Source organism: Abramis brama (genome assembly GCF_963993115.1).
Source record: "Abramis brama genome assembly, chromosome: 6".
Classification (NCBI taxonomy): Eukaryota; Metazoa; Chordata; class Actinopteri; order Cypriniformes; family Leuciscidae; genus Abramis; species Abramis brama.
Window position 1 is genome coordinate 24440242 of NC_139968.1, and position 16433 is coordinate 24456674.

The 16433-nt window shown below is 37.8% G+C and overlaps 1 protein-coding gene across 1 annotated transcript in view; it reads left to right on the forward strand.

Annotated features, from left to right (window-relative positions):
- LOC311085477 (von Willebrand factor D and EGF domain-containing protein) overlaps positions 1 to 16433 on the forward strand; it is a 79818-nt gene that overhangs the window by 49191 nt on the left and 14194 nt on the right. Inside the window, exons 17-20 of the mRNA XM_084117984.1 lie at positions 2442 to 2692; positions 7376 to 7595; positions 11305 to 11442; positions 14300 to 14497. Coding sequence (XP_083974110.1) covers positions 2442 to 2692; positions 7376 to 7595; positions 11305 to 11442; positions 14300 to 14497 — 807 coding nt within the window. The remainder of the gene's footprint in view (positions 1 to 2441; positions 2693 to 7375; positions 7596 to 11304; positions 11443 to 14299; positions 14498 to 16433) is intronic.

Sequence of the window (16433 nt, forward strand, 5' to 3'; positions counted from 1 at the left end):
CATTCTGTGGCAAAATTGAGAGTCCATTCATTCATGCAGACAAATTAAATTTAGACGAGATGATCATCAAGAAATTTTAAATGTTAAGTGATTCAAATGAGCATTTGTACTGTTGCATAACTGAGGAAATTAGAAAAATTGAAGTCAGACCATTTTAAAACAATTAGCATGTGTTTTGTTTTGTTTTTTGTTTTTTTTACTTGGTTTGCATGTTTGCATTTATAAAATGGCAACGGTATGTTTAGCTGAATTTTATCATGTTATTATGCATTGGGTTTGTTTACCTTATGATGTCAGAACAGATTTATGGATCCATTTTGTTGTTAGTTGACATTTCCCAGCCAGAAACACGCGAACTCATATACATCATGCTGCTCGAGAATGAGATTTTGAATATGAGTGACATATTGTTGCAGAGAATGCTTTCATATTCCAAGATCAGGGTTGGTTTATTTTCTGTGGATCTGTTGTGGATAATTGCATGTCACTTAAGATGGATATTTTTGCTCCACGTTGCGATTTTTGTCAAGTTTCTCAAGAAACAAGAAGTGGGAAATAACCGTCGGAAACGAACGCAAGATGCTTTAAATCAGATTTTATCCCACAAATGTCATCATGCCAGATATTACAAAAACAGATTTTCATTGTTCCATGTGAGACATTTCTCATTTTGCTGTCCATGTAACATATATAATAAAATGTTTTTATTAATTAATAATATTTATAAAAAAAAAATATATATATATGTATATGTATATATGTATATATATATATATATATATATATATATATATACACTCACCTAAAGGATTATTAGGAACACCACACTAATACTGTGTTTGACCCCCTTTCGCCTTCAGAACTGCCTTAATTCTACGTAGCATTGATTCAACAAGGTGCTGAAAGCATCCTTTAGAAATGTTGGCCCATATTGATAGGATAGCATCTTGCAGTTGATGGAGATTTGTGGGATGCACATCCAGGGCACGAAGCTCCCGTTCCACCACATCCCAAAGATGCTCTATTGGGTTGAGATCTGGTGACTGTGGGGGCCATTTTAGTACAGTGAACTCATTGTCATGTTCAAGAAACCAATTTGAAATGATTCGAGCTTTGTGACATGATGCATTATCCTGCTGGAAGTAGCCATCAGAGGATGGGTACATGGTGGTCATAAAGGGATGGACATGGTCAGAAACAATGCTCAGGTAGGCCGTGGCATTTAAACGATGCCCAATTGGCACTAAGGGGCCTAAAGTGTGCCAAGAAAACATCCTCCACACCATTACACCACCACCACCAGCCTGCACAGTGGTAACAAGGCATGATGGATTCATGTTCTCATTCTGTTTACGCCAAATTCTGACTCTACCATCTGAATGTCTCAACAGAAATCGAGACTCATCAGACCAGGCAACATTTTTCCAGTCTTCAACTGTCCAATTTTGGTGAGCTCGTGCAAATTGTAGCCTCTTTTTCCTATTTGTAGTGGAGATAAGTGGTACCCGGTGGGGTCTTCTGCTGTTGTAGCCCATCCGCCTCAAGGTTGTGCGTGTTGTGGCTTCACAAATGCTTTGCTGCATACCTCAGTTGTAACGAGTGGTTATTTCAGTCAAAGTTGCTCTTCTATCAGCTTGAATCAGTCGGCCCATTCTCCTCTGACCTCTAGCATCAACAAGGCATTTTCGCCCACAGGACTGCCACATACTGGATGTTTTTCCCTTTTCACACTATTCTTTGTAAACCCTATAAATGGTTGTGCGTGAAAATCCCAGTAACTGAGCAGATTGTGAAATACTCAGACCGGCCCGCCTGGCACCAACAACCATGCCACGCTCAAAATTGCTTAAATCACCTTTCTTTCCCATTTTGACATTCAGTTTGGAGTTCAGGAGATTGTCTTGACCAGGACCACACCCCTAAATGCATTGAAGCAACTGCCATGTGATTGGTTGATTAGATAATTGCATTAATGAGAAATTGAACAGGTGTTCCTAATAATCCTTTAGGTGAGTGTATATATATATATATATATATATATATATATATATATATATATATATATATATAATCATTCTAATTCTTAGAATAGGAAATCCACGCCACAACTATAACGATAACGACAAAGGAATGATATTGTTGGAATCACTTTCAGAACATTTTGTTTTTCAGCTGGTGAATGACAAAAACACTGACAGCCAATCAGAATCCATCCTGCTTGATAGAGCTCAAGCTTTTAAAGCGGCAGTCGACAAAACTGCAGCGCATGCTTATAATAAACAGAACTTTATCATATGTTGGCGTGGAAGTCTATACAGTTGTCTTTATAGTTATCGTTATTGGTCCCGTATAAAATATCATCTGGCAACTGAAGATCAGCTCTGGGAGTCTGCGATTCCTTCACAGTATTCTTTCTTGAAATTCCCCTCTCATTTCCGCAGCTAATCGTCCGCCGACCTTCCACAAGCCACGGGACGGCCTGCAGACCTTTTTAGGGGAGAATTTTGTGTACCAATTCACAGCCACTGACCCAGAGGGCTCGGCCCTACTCTTCCAGCTGGAGACAGGGCCCCCAGGGGCCTCAATTTCCCCGGCCGGGCTCCTCATCTGGAAAGTGCACAAGGAGGAAACGCACAGTTTTCAATTTACTGTGTCTGATGAGTGTGATGCCCGGAGCAGATTTACCGCGGAGGTGAGAGACATTGAGAGATTGATGCCTGACTGATTTTTATGTTTAGGACAGAAATGAATTTCTATGAAACATGATGAAAATTTTAGTTTTGTAAATAATAATGTTAGTTTTGTAATAATGATCCAAACCTCTTCTGGGATGTCTTAAAGGAACAGTTCTCATAAAAAAATTATGTTGTTCCAAACCTGTAAACTGTTATTTTGTTTCTAACAGATCATTAAGTTGTGAATAAAGAAGTGGAGAACTGAATCAAATGTAAAATAATATTAAAATAAAATAAAATAAAATAAAATGTATTCTATATCAGTTATAATTCTAAAAAAAGTTATGATTATAAAATAAAGTGAATTAAAAAGTATATAAATAAAAGCAGCGACAATACTAACTTGACTACATTTTAGTAGTATAACAGTGTTGCATTTTCAGGAACAAGCTACTTTTTCTAATGAGCAGAGTTGTAGAATTACAAAGTGTTACATCACTGTGTTTTTGTCATATTTTATTGTGTGAGTTGAGGCAATAATGGAATATGCTCTCCTAAACTGTTTCCTCCCTCATGTGTAGCATTGGGAAATCTGATTCATTTTAGTGAATCAATTTGTTCGTCGCTTTGGATAAAAGTGTCTGCTAAATGAATAAATGCAAATGCCAAGCTTGTATTGCATAGGATCTCATTCAAAGATAGGTCCTTTATTCATAGAAAGATTAAACTAATAATTGAAACAGGACTGGATTATGGTCCAGTCGACGTTTAAACGACGGGTGATTTGCTTAGATGACGTTAGACAACTAAAATGCTGCATTTTTGCATATGTACCATGGTAATACAATAATATTCTCTGAAGATCCTTGGAGTCTCATGTATATTCTATACTATATGAATATGGTAATCATTAAGTATCATCGTACTACCTTAATTCGAGTTGGTATTTAGAGTTCCCAGTATGTTAAATATCTTATCACAGCATAAGGACAGCAGAATTCAGCTACCGGGATTCTCCCGAGTCCTGTGTCACAGCAAGCCGGTGCAACGAAAGACAAACGTCCTCCTCTCCATATCCTTTGAGGGGCCTAGACGGCTAACAAGCATCTGCTTCCTGCCTGCTAGCGCTTATTAAATACTGTCTGAGTTTGAGAGATGCAGTCGTGAGAGAGAGAGAGAGAGAGAGAGAGAGAGAGAGAGAATATGCAATTAGCAACACTGCTACAAAAAAACAAGTTGAAAGTCAGCAAGCTACTATATATATATACCTTTTAATATTACCTATTTTATATATTATATTACCTATTACCCTTTAATATATACCTATTTTTAATATTAAGTGTATATATTATATACTGAATTGTAATTGTATAAGTTATAAAATTAATATACTATATTATAGGGGTATATATAATAGTATGTTTTTTGTTGTTGTTTTTTTTCCAAAAATGTATCTGTATGTGTACATATAAATTAAATTATATATATATACAGTGGGGAGAACAAGTATTTGATACACTGCTGATTTTGCAGGTTTTCCTACTTACAAAGCATGTAGAAGTCTGTAATTTTTATCATAGGTACTCTTCAACTGTGAGTGACGGAATCTAAAACAAAAATCCAGAAAATCACATTGTATGATTTTTAAGTAATTAATTTGCATTTTATTGCATGACATAAGTATTTGATACATTAGAAAAGCAGAACTTAATATTTGGTGCAGAAACCTTTGTTTGCAATTACAGAGATCATACGTTTCCTGTAGTTCTTGACCAGGTTTGCACACACTGCAGCAGGGATTTTGGCCCACTCCTCCATACAGACCTTCTCCAGATCCTTCAGGTATCGGGGCTGTCGCTGGGCAATACAGACTTTCAGCTCCCTCCAAAGATTCTCTATTGGGTTCAGGTCTGGAGACTGGCTAGGCCACTCCAGGACCTTGAGATGCTTCTTACGGAGCCACTCCTTAGTTGCCCTGGCTGTGTGTTTCGGGTCGTTGTCATGCTGGAAGACCCAGCCACGACCCATCTTCAATGCTCTTACAAAGGAAAGGAGGTTGTTGGCCAAGATCTCGCGATACATGCCCCCATCCATCCTCCCATCAATACAGTGCAGTCGTCCTGTCCCCTTTGCAGAAAAGCATCCCCAAAGAATGATGTTTCCACCTCCATGCTTCACGGTTGGGATAGTGTTCTTGGGGTTGTACTCATCCTTCTTCTTCATCCAAACACGGTGGAGTGGAGTTTAGACCAAAAAGCTCTATTTTTGTCTCATCAGACCACATGACCTTATCCCATTCCTCCTCTGGATCATCCAGATGGTCATTGGCAAACTTCAGACGGGCCTGGACATGCGCTGGCTTGAGCAGGGGGACCTTGCGTGCGCTGCAGGATTTTAATCCATGACGGCATAGTGTGTTACTAATGGTTTTCTTTGAGACTGTGGTCCCAGCTCTCTTCAGGTCATTGACCAGGTTCTGCCATGTAGTTCTGGGCTGATCCCTCACCATCCTCATGATCATTGATGCCCCACGAGGTGAGATCTTGCATGGTGCCCCAGACCGAGGGAGATTGACCGTCATCTTGAACTTCTTCCATTTTCTAATAATTGCACCAACAGTTGTTGCCTTCTCACCAAGCTGCTTGCCTATTCTGCCCTACAAAGGCAAAAGACCTTAAGTCGCTAGAGTGTGGAACTGAGAAAAATGACTTTAAAGATTTTTAGTTGTCCCGTCAAATTAATTATAGGTAGGACACTGGAAATCTGGCAAATAGATGTTTTAGTAATGAAAATTATATGCATAAAAAAATCTTGAGCTCAAACTTGACTTTTGACCACTATTTTAAAGTTACTGTACTCTGCCTTTGTATTGTCAGCAAAAAGTGAGAAGTCATGCCAAGGCAAAAGGCAGTAACTTCCACATTATCAATATTTGGTTGCTGATCACCATTAACAAAATCATTATAGTAACACCTGTATAAAATCTAGTGATCATGGCATTTATTTTGTATGATTTACAATTATTTATAGCCATCTACTTATTGCTATCCTGTGCTTTGGTTGCATTCTGATGGCATTATTAATACATTTGACATGACAAAATACCTCCATAGATATATTAGTCCAGCGTTGGCTCGACCGCGTTTAGGGCGGGGCTGAAGGTGCCAGCGAAGTTTTGGCACTCTGCCAGCTAGATGCATGAGTGTTTCAACCAGGTCCAGTACCCGAACTGAGTGAGGCGGGGCTTTAATTCTTGGTTGTATTCATCTGATACGGCAATGTGTAACGTTTTTCTGTCAACTCTGCATAATCCTTCGCGATCGCTATCGCACGTTTGTCGACGGCGGGTTCAGACCATATACTAAATGTTCTGACCGCAGGACAAAGCTCTGAGGACATCAGAAGTTAGAGGGACTGATGGCAGCTGTACAAAGTACACAGGCTACACCGTAATTTTAATTTTAATGGACATTAAAACAAAGGCAGAACCGTACAATCTGTTAGGTAGCATTATTTGATAGAACACCGGCACAGTAACTTCATATTGACGCTCAGCTAAACAAAGGCAGAGTACCGTAACTCAATTTTGAGCGTTCCAAAACAAAGCCAAAGAACGGTAACTGATGTTACGGTGTTCTGCCTTTGTTTCTCATGGGCTTTTGGAAGTTACTGTTGAGACAACTCATTATTTTCTCGAAAAAACAACGGAATTGATTCAAGATACTTATCCACATGATAAAGGAGGTCTTGAATGTGCCAAAAATATAAATAACTCATTTTCGACCAAAAACGAAGTTACGGTCTTTTGCCTTTGCACGGCAGTATTGTCCTGTAGCCCATCCCAGCCTTGTGCAGGTCTACAATTTTATCCCTGATGTTCTTACACAGCTCTCTGGTCTTGGCCATTGTGGAGAGGTTGGAGTCTGTTTGATTGAGTGTGTGGACAGGTGTCTTTTATACAGGTAACGAGTTCAAACAGGTGCAGTTAATACAGGTAATGAGTGGAGAACAGGAGGGCTTCTTAAAGAAAAACTAACAGGTCTGTGAGAGCCGGAATTCTTACTGGTTGGTAGGTGATCAAATACTTATGTCATGCAATAAAATGCAAATTAATTATTTAAAAATCATACAATGTGATTTTCTGGATTTTTGTTTTAGATTCCGTCTCTCACAGTTGAAGTGTACCTATGATAAAAATTACAGACTTCTACATGCTTTGTAAGTGGGGGAAAACCTGCAAAATCGGCAGTGTATCAAATACTTGTTCTCCCCACTGTATATATATAAAAATTTGTATAATAATGTATATTATATGTTATTTTATTTACTCCAGCTGATGAACACACACAAACACTTATATAATTCAATTTTTTTTTTTTTTAAATAAATGTTAATATGAATGATTAATATGCTTAATTGTAATATTATAAATTGTATAATTAATATACTGTTTATATTTTTATTCAGTTCTCAAAATTGTGTGTATATGTGGAATTATTTAAATAATATATAAATATTGACAATATTGATTACAATTGATAATAAATAATCTAAGTTATAGTGTTATATACTGTGTATATATGTATATATATATATATATATATAATTTAATAATTATAAGTTTTTGAAACACAAAGTTGACTTAGTTTTATTTCTATTTGCGTTACCTTACGGTTCTGTCCACATTTCCACGGTTACAGGTGATAGTACGGCCATGTGGCTGCATGAATGGAGGGACGTGTGTGACTAACATCAAGTATCCAGCAGGCAGCGGCGAGTACCTGTGCGTGTGCCAGGCGGGTTTCCATGGCGACCTGTGCCAGGATGAGCAGAACGAATGCGGCTCCAGTCCATGTGGAGTCGGAGTCTGTGTAGATCTGGTCGACGGGTTCGAATGCCAGTGTCCTACTGGACTCACAGGTATATGACAAATTATGTTCCATTATGTTCAATTTTCTTTCCTTAAATTTACATAAATGGCCATTTCAGGAGATTCAACCAGAACCGTTTGCTATATCCAGCAAAGTAAACTATCAGATTCAAGGACAATTCTCACAAAACTGTATTTTCTGCAAGCTTTTTTCAAGGTAAATTTAGGTGTCTTTACCTTGATTACAATCCGCATCCATCAAAACTTTACGAGCGAGACACTGGTTTGCTTTATTCAGCAGAGAAAATATATATATACAGTATATATATATATATATATATATATATATATATATATATATATATATATATAGCATTACCTTACAGTTGCGTTACCTCTGTAAATTCACATGGAACAATTAAGAGTTATACCTCATCTTTGGGTCAATGCTTTGTATTTTTAGTGTGTGCTTTTTTTCGTATTGATTACGAAGCAGGTCATCAAAATATCACAAACTCTTGGCTCAGTTTCATTTGTGATCCAATTACAGTATCGTATCTTGCCAAAAAAAAATCCCAAGTTATGACCGGCGAGCTCATTTAGTTTCTCCAAGCTTGAAAGCAGCCGAACATATGTGGGTGAAAACAAAAGGCTCAAAAGCAACAAGCGCTCTTGCCAGGGAATTTCAGACGAACGCTGAACTGTTGATGTTTTCACACACTGTCTATTCTGAGGTTGGTGGTTGAAATCTCTTCACTGGTGATGTGTGAATTAGTGTTTCCTGGCTGAATGCAATGACTGCTGTTGATTGAAGTTGAAATGAAAAGCTTTCCTGTCAGGACTCAAGCTTTTTTACCTTGGTGTTTTTTAAAGGACGCACAGCGTATATCGAACCAGTTCAGAAGAGTTTGTCCATTTCCACTAATGGCAATGCATGCGTGAGATGAACCGACACTGCTGATTGGATGAAAGTTTGTGTTTTGCTGCTGCTCATAACGCTTTGGGCCTTTGCAGATGGTTTGGACATTATTAAAGATCCCCTTCAAACACACTTCTAAGAGAAGCCACAAACAACACAAATACAAATGAAAAAATGGACGAATGCCCAGCAGCTACTGAACCCACATAGAGGAAAGAGTATCTGTATGCTATTCTGCTACTGGGAGCAGTAAACAGGCCAAAACACCGTGATGAATTGGTCCAGAAATGTTTTATCTTTGCTGAAAGCAGTGTTTGGTATGGACTTCTGATGTTTTAGTAGAGGATAGAAGTGGAGGAAATGATTGTCATTCTCTAGAAACAATGCTTCACCACTATTTTTTCATTTGAATTTCAAATGTGCTTTATATTTGGTTAGCACCAAACTTCTGTATCTGAGAAGTGTGTTTGGACACATAAAGCTTAACTTTGAATAACAGTTATCGGATAAAATTTTTTGAAGTGTACCATTGACTCTAAATGCTATTGTTCTTCACAGTGACAATAATAAAGAAACATATCTACATGCATATGAATCAAGATATATTAGCCAACAAGTTAGTTACACTTCATGAGGAATAGAATTGACACAAACTTGACGTCACAATTATGGTGGTTGCTTGGCAATTGCTATGCAGTCACTATATCATAATTTAAAAACAATTAACTAAAGCAGGTTAAAAAAATAAGATAATAATAAATAACCTGCATTTAAAATGCAGTTTTGTCAGTTACATGTGCATTTGTGCCCCGCCAATGAAAATAGTTCCAAAGTCAAAGCAGAAATTGACACGTTTCTGAGCAACACACGTTTCGTTCTTGAGCGAATCACTGTGTTTGTATGAATCGATTGAGTGAATGATTCAATTACTTATTGTTTAGTTTCTAAAAGAATCACGCTGCGTCCGAAATCGTGTACTGTCTGAGTAGGTTCTACATTTGAATTTGAATTTACTTTGTGATTGTTAAAAGAGTACGCTCTATATAGTATGAATGTGTGTAGTATGAATGAAATTTGGACATACTAAATCCGCCATGTTGTTATTGTCACTTGACCTACCAGCATCAGTTGTGTTGCTTCACCTCCATTCATAAATCCTCTCCCATGGCCTCATGGGATAGTAAAGTGTCCATCGAATAATCACTTCAGAATCTCGCCTGAATTAGTAGGTCATCAGGGTACTTTTTGCCCACAGTTTTTCGAATACTATGTATTTGGACATACTACTCTGCTGGCATAATGTTTTTCGCATATACTGTAGTAGGGAAGGTTTTTATTTCGGACACATAGTCAGTGTTTTGAACAGATTGTGAATGATTTAGTTATAACCGCATTAAAGGTGCGGTCACATTTACCATTTTTGCAGGCAAATTCAATCATTGCAATATGAATCCACACAAATTTTTCATGAGGGCTAATGATTTCTGCACACAGATTTTGCCCAGAATTTCGCGATTGTGACCACACCTTAAAGTTTTGTTTGTGAATTAATCAGTGTTTTGAACTAATCTGTTGAATGAATAACTCTTAGGGCCCTATCTTGCACCCAGCGCAATTGACTTTGTACACCGATGCATGTATCATTCCTATTTTGCACCCGCGCAAAGCGGACTTTTCCCTCCACAGACGCACGTCGGTTAACTAAGAAATACACTTGCGCTCCCCGGGGCGGTTCAGCGCAAAGAGGAGGCGTGTTCCGGCGCAAACGTTCCCTCGTGCTATTTTACAGGTTTAGAAAACAATTCCGCCACTGGCCGAAAAAAAACTGTTTAAAGTCAGTGGCGCGTTGCGCATGTTATTCATATGTTATTTTAAGGGCCATAATCAATGTAGCGTGTGCTCAACGCGCATACACTTTGATTCTCTCATCTACACACAGACGCAGCAGTTATCATTTTTGCAAATCATACATTATTACGATAGATAGATAGAGATAGATAGATAGATAGATAGATAGATAGATAGATAGATAGATAGATAGATAGATAGATAGATAGATAGATAGATAGATAGATAGATAGATAGATAGATAGATAGTTTATTATAAAAGCATACATCTAGCTTACACATTTACCCAAATTATCGTACGCCGTATCGTATCGTAAGTTAATTTGGGTGTGTTTCTCCATCCCCAACCTCCCTGACGAGAACGTCTGTCTCCTCGGCTGTGAACCGCTCCTGGCGCGTGTCTGGCAAATCCGCCGTTATAATAGGAATCCGCTTTAGAACAAGCGCGCCTGCTCTTAAAGGAAATGTGAGATGACGCTCTGATTGGTTTATTTCACGTTACGCCCAAACCACACCTATGAATAATGAAGCTACTTCAGACCAACCCATTTTAGATTTGCGTCGGGCGTAAGAGTCATTTATCCCGCCGGTATAATAGCAACAGCGCCCAAGACCCGCCCACAAAGTTACTTGCGTTTTGCGCTTGATACTTGCGTTTCAGATTGTTAAAATAGGGCCCTTAAAGTCACTTGACGCCACCTACTGGAGTAAAGATGTAACTTGCAGAAAGAGTCGCTGCAAAACCCACAACACTATACACAGACGTACGGAGTCCCTAAAGGGACATGGTGGCGGAAAAAATTTGAGATAGGAGGAAAAAATATATTTGAAAATCTGTACTTTCTCTCGCAAATGTTTTGAGATCCCCCGAGAAACCTTGCGTTCGCTCGCAAAAAATTTGCGAGTGAACCAAATGTCCCTTTTGGGACTCTGTACAAAAGCATTTATTGCTAATAATAATTATAATAATAATATTTGTTTTCTGTCCATAGGTGTCACATGTCAGGATGATGTGAATGAGTGTGTGAGAGGGCCATGTTTTCCTGGAGTCAGATGTATGAATGGATTCGGCTCTTTCAGGTGTGGCCCCTGCCCTTGGGGCCTGGAGGGAGATGGGATCTCCTGCAAAGGTAAGAAACCTAAATTTCTGCCTCTTAAGTCTGCCTCTGAAAAAAAGAGCAAGAACCAAGTTAAACAGTGCCAAACAAAATATGACCCCAGCTTTGTTGCACATACAAAAAGGGGAAAATAGAGTTTTCTTTTCTTGTTTTACATTCACCCACAGAGGCCAAAGCAGCACAATCCTGCAGTTCTACCCAGGGTTTACTTTAGGGAACACAGGGCTTTTCAATTCAAAGCATCATAGTCTCAGTTTGAGTGCTTCCCTGTATAATATGCTCACAGAATTACCAAACAGAAGTCAGAATAGTGTATTGCAATAAAATAACAGGTACATATTTTGTATATTTTTTCTATATTTTTAACTAATTTTAAAAAAATATAATTATTAATTATAAATGTAATATAAAATGTAATCTTTAAATATAATTTATTTAAAACATTTTTAGTTAAGACTAAACATTTGTAATCACTAAAATGGCTATTAAGACATTCACAATACAAATCAGATATTGTAGAAGAAAAAAGCTTAATTAAAAGAAAAATTATTGGTTTTTCAAATGAAAATATGTTTGAAACATTAGAATATATGTTAAATAGTGATTAGAATGTGTGCAACATAAAATAAAAATGATGTATCATATATAGAGTGAATGATTTCATACTATATGTGTTTTACACATACTTTCATTTGAAAAACCAAGAATTTGTCTTTTAATTAAGCTTTTTTTTCTTTACAATATCTGATTTGTATTTAAGAACAAAAGTTTTTTTCATAATGACTGCCTGGCATGAGGGTATTGTCCTCTAAAAGCGGGAAAGAGGAACACAATACCACTTGACATATTTAAAGTACTTAAATAAAAATGTTTATTTAAAATGTGATGTGTTGAACATGAATACAGACATATCAACTCGGACATCTACTGTTATTGAGTCTCTCGTAAACCTAGGGCCTTAAATCTCAGTGATTGTTTGGTTCTGTTTCACGAAAATATACGCTGTGTTTGTCTCTGCGCTGCTGCTCAAGCTGGTTTCCATCTTCCTCCATGCGCTTGACAAAATGCTCTGCAAATGTCTTTTGACTGTAATCTGCAAGCAATGAACCCTCGTTCACAGGAGCCCTGTGTTCACGTTTTCCCCCATCAGAGGGACAGCGATTTGATGACTTCTTCATCCAGGCCTGGGCCACTATTACAAACACAATCTGTGTGATTGCAGCATACAGAAACACAACAGAACAGAGAGATCTGGATCTGCCGACCCGCTTTGATTATCACCAGCCGAACTGCGGGTGGGAGAGCAATACAATACAGATGGCAAAAGATAGTTATCCACCCTGTGCACACACGGACACTGTGCCAGACTCTGCTCTTGTCCAGAGATAATTGGTAAAACATCTCCTCTGTAGTTTCCATGTGGAGAGAGAGAGATGGAGTGAATTTCTAACATCTCAGGTGTGCGGCTTCTCTGACAAGTAGAAGAGATGACAGTCTCAAAACTGAAACTCTTCCTTATAGAACACTTCAGAGTGGTAGAAATTGCTAAGTGGTTGTTGTATCAAGCCGGATACGGCACAATATACTCAACTTACACAAGGTATCAGTCTTGGAAAATGGGGGAAAATAGAGCCAAAAAGATCTTCAATCAAACATTATTTTTTCATTCTCCAGTGGAAACCAAAGTGAAACTCAAACCACAAGGACTGTGGTCATCCATCAGATACTGTATTACGCAGAACATATTGTATTAGAAAACAAAAACTTGGGTTGTAATTTTTCATACCCATGTGGTAACATTTGCAGTCTTTTCAAAGGTGAAGTTATTCTATTTTCCTGAACAACAATATGCACAATAACCTCAGTATGGAAGCTTGTTTTTCTCAGAATTGCGAGATATAAACTCACAATTGCGAGTTATAAAGTCAGAATTGCGTGTTATAAACGCACAATTGCGAGATATAAAGTCCAATTTAGAGGGAAAAAATTAGTGAGTTTATATCTCACAATTTTGACTTTATAACTCGCAATTCTGAAAAAAAAGAGAAAAATGAATTGCAAAATGTAAACTAGCAAATGCAAGTAAAAAAGTCAGAATTGTGAGATAAAAAGTTGCAATTAACCTTTTATTTTTTATTAAGGGGCAGAAACAAGCTTCCATACCTCAATTTTTCTTCGACTAGTAAAAAATGTGCATTTCGCAATCCCAGGCAGTAGTACACTGTAAACCTGAATAAGTTGGCAAAACTCAAATAATTGGAGGTGATCTGTAACATCAAATTTTTAAGTTAAGAAATGTAACGTTTAAGTAAGCAGAACTTACAGATTTTTATTTTGTAATCATACATTTTTATTGCTTTTACCTTGAAATATTTTAGTAAGCAAATTCATACAATTAAAAATTAGCATGTAATCTCAATTTATATATTTTTAGTAGTGGAAACTTGGCTAGCTTTAACTAGCTAATTCAATAAATGCTTATTTGCTAATTGGTGACTTAATGCTTTGATAGCATCAGCATAGCATAGCACTTGTTGAATGAGTACAGCAATATAAATCATTTAACATACACTTCTCAAACCAAGCTCATACTCCACTCGTCACCTTGATGGTAATCAATGTGAAAGCTCTAACCTGTTAACATTGGTACGGAAAAAAATACGCACCGCAAACGGAGTATGTGTGAAACGGGCGTAAGGGTTTACAGTGTACATCATGGTTCCAGTTGTACAAAATTGTCCACAGTTTGCGAGATTAAAATGGGAGAAACATCTTACCCCACTCTCTGTCCTTTATTCTATACGCTTGTGGAATCAGTCGAAGTTGTCGAGTTAATTTTGAATCAGTCTCACTCTCTCTCTTTTATCAGCACCAGCAAGATTGGTCACATCTCATCCCACCACCTCTCAGGCTGTATCTTCATCCGCGGCTCCCGCGGTGCGGCCCATCAGCAAAATGGCCGCCCCCCTTCCTAAAACGACCTCCACTCACCTCTCGACAGAGTCCAACGAAGCTTCAAGCAAGACCTCGGTCACCAAAGCTGCCACCAGCGCGAGTCAGAGAACTGGCAAGTAGTTGTTTCCATTGTTCTGTCTCTACATGTCCACAGATGGCCAGGAAACAAAACCATGAGGGTTTCGTTTGGAGCCAAATCGCCCACTGCTGGTGTCATGACATTGCAGAAAATGATTCTTTGTCTTTCCCTGACGCAGCGTGATGTCCGTTCAATCCCCCTAGAGTCATTTCCTGTGCTGGTTTTTTTTTTTGTGTGTTTGTGATGTTCCCAGGAAATGACTTTCCTCCAGCTGCTTAGCACAAAGCAAGACAAGCCCTGCTGGCATGCCTTTGTGCTCACACCTCTTACCCTCTCGTCTTGGTATAATGCCTGAAATTAGCGATTCTAATTAGCCATGCCGGGCATTCACGCTCTCTGTGAGACTCGACGGAACAAGGTTAGGTAAAGGACGTCTCTCACTCACTATTTCGAAGTGTAATAGTCAAGAGGCACGTAGTCAGATCAGTTGCATAATCCTGTAGGAAAGTGAAATCACAAATGAGATCTCTTCAATATACTGTATAATTTGTTTCTTCTGCAATGAGATGCAAATTAGATTTTCGGTTAAGTCTTAAATCTCTCATTTTTTTACATTTTAGAGGAGACACTTATTACTTGTGTCTTTTTCTCAGGAGAAAATCTGCAACACAAGAAGTAAACAGTCTCCATTTGCTCTCCATCCAATCTCATTGTTCTTTACCTTACATAACTGAGATGTTAAAGAGATCTCCTGAGAGTTTTGGAAAGATCTAATGTCTCAAATTGTGCTGACATTTTGACATGATACCAGAGTCTGCAATTAATATGGTCTCAGTATGAACTCCAACATTTCTCAGCAAATTCTTCTTAATCTAATACTCTTGAGGAGACATGGAGGAGGGGAAAAAAACACAAACATAAACTAACATCTCTGTTTGAACCCCTCATTGCTGTCTGAAATAAACAACTTGGATATTAAAGAGATCTCCTGAGCAAAAACACCGTAGTAATATTATTTTCTTGAGTATTTGGAAAGAGATCTCAAAAATGTCTCAAATTTCCATCACATTTGCCTAGACACTGCAGTCTGCACTCAAGAGTAAAATATTTAAATATGAACTCTGACATTACTCATCAAATTCTTTTTGGTTCCATAAAATCTAAAGGAGTCTTTTTCTCAGCAGAAAAATAAAAGAACCAGACGTAAACAGAAGTCATCTGACTTAGGCAAAAAACAGTTAAATTATTGGTGTTTTGCATCATTATAAGATGCATTATAAGACATATTTGACCTGAACACGATTAGGAGTGAGATTTACGATTGGAATTTTGGTCTTTTCCTCATACAGACCTGTCAAAGACAAAGACATGAGAAATAGAGTGCACAAGTGTTACACAGAAGACCTATGTTTATAGCACTTTGTTGCAAATAGCTCAGGGGCCTTACGATATTTGCTGGGACTGGCACAACAGGCTCCTGGAGGACATCAGTATGGGGAATGTAAATTGGCTTTATGGCTCTGTTCACTCTCCTCATCTTCCCTCTCTTCTCCTTTTCACTCCCTCGGGTTATGTCCTCTGGGAGTAAAATGGAAAGATAGAAAGATGAGACATCAACCACAGAGACTGGACGGGGTTCCCAAGGGAATATTTGTTCTCTAACCAGCTTTGCAAAGACATCTTTGCAGCTTTTTGTTTTTATTTTATTACCACACAATCATCTTTCTTCAAAAAATTGTTTTGAGCAATGAAAAAGAGACAGATGAGACAGTATTTGCATAAAGTAAGACTTTAGGGCTATACAATTAACATGTATAGCATCATTTTAAGATTTTCAGAATTTCATGAGAAATACTGAGATTTCTGATTGCAGACTTTGGTATCTTTGCAAATGAGAACAGTTTGATCATGTTGAGATTGAGATTGAAATTCTCAAAGAGAAAAATATGTGAACCAGAATTTATTAATA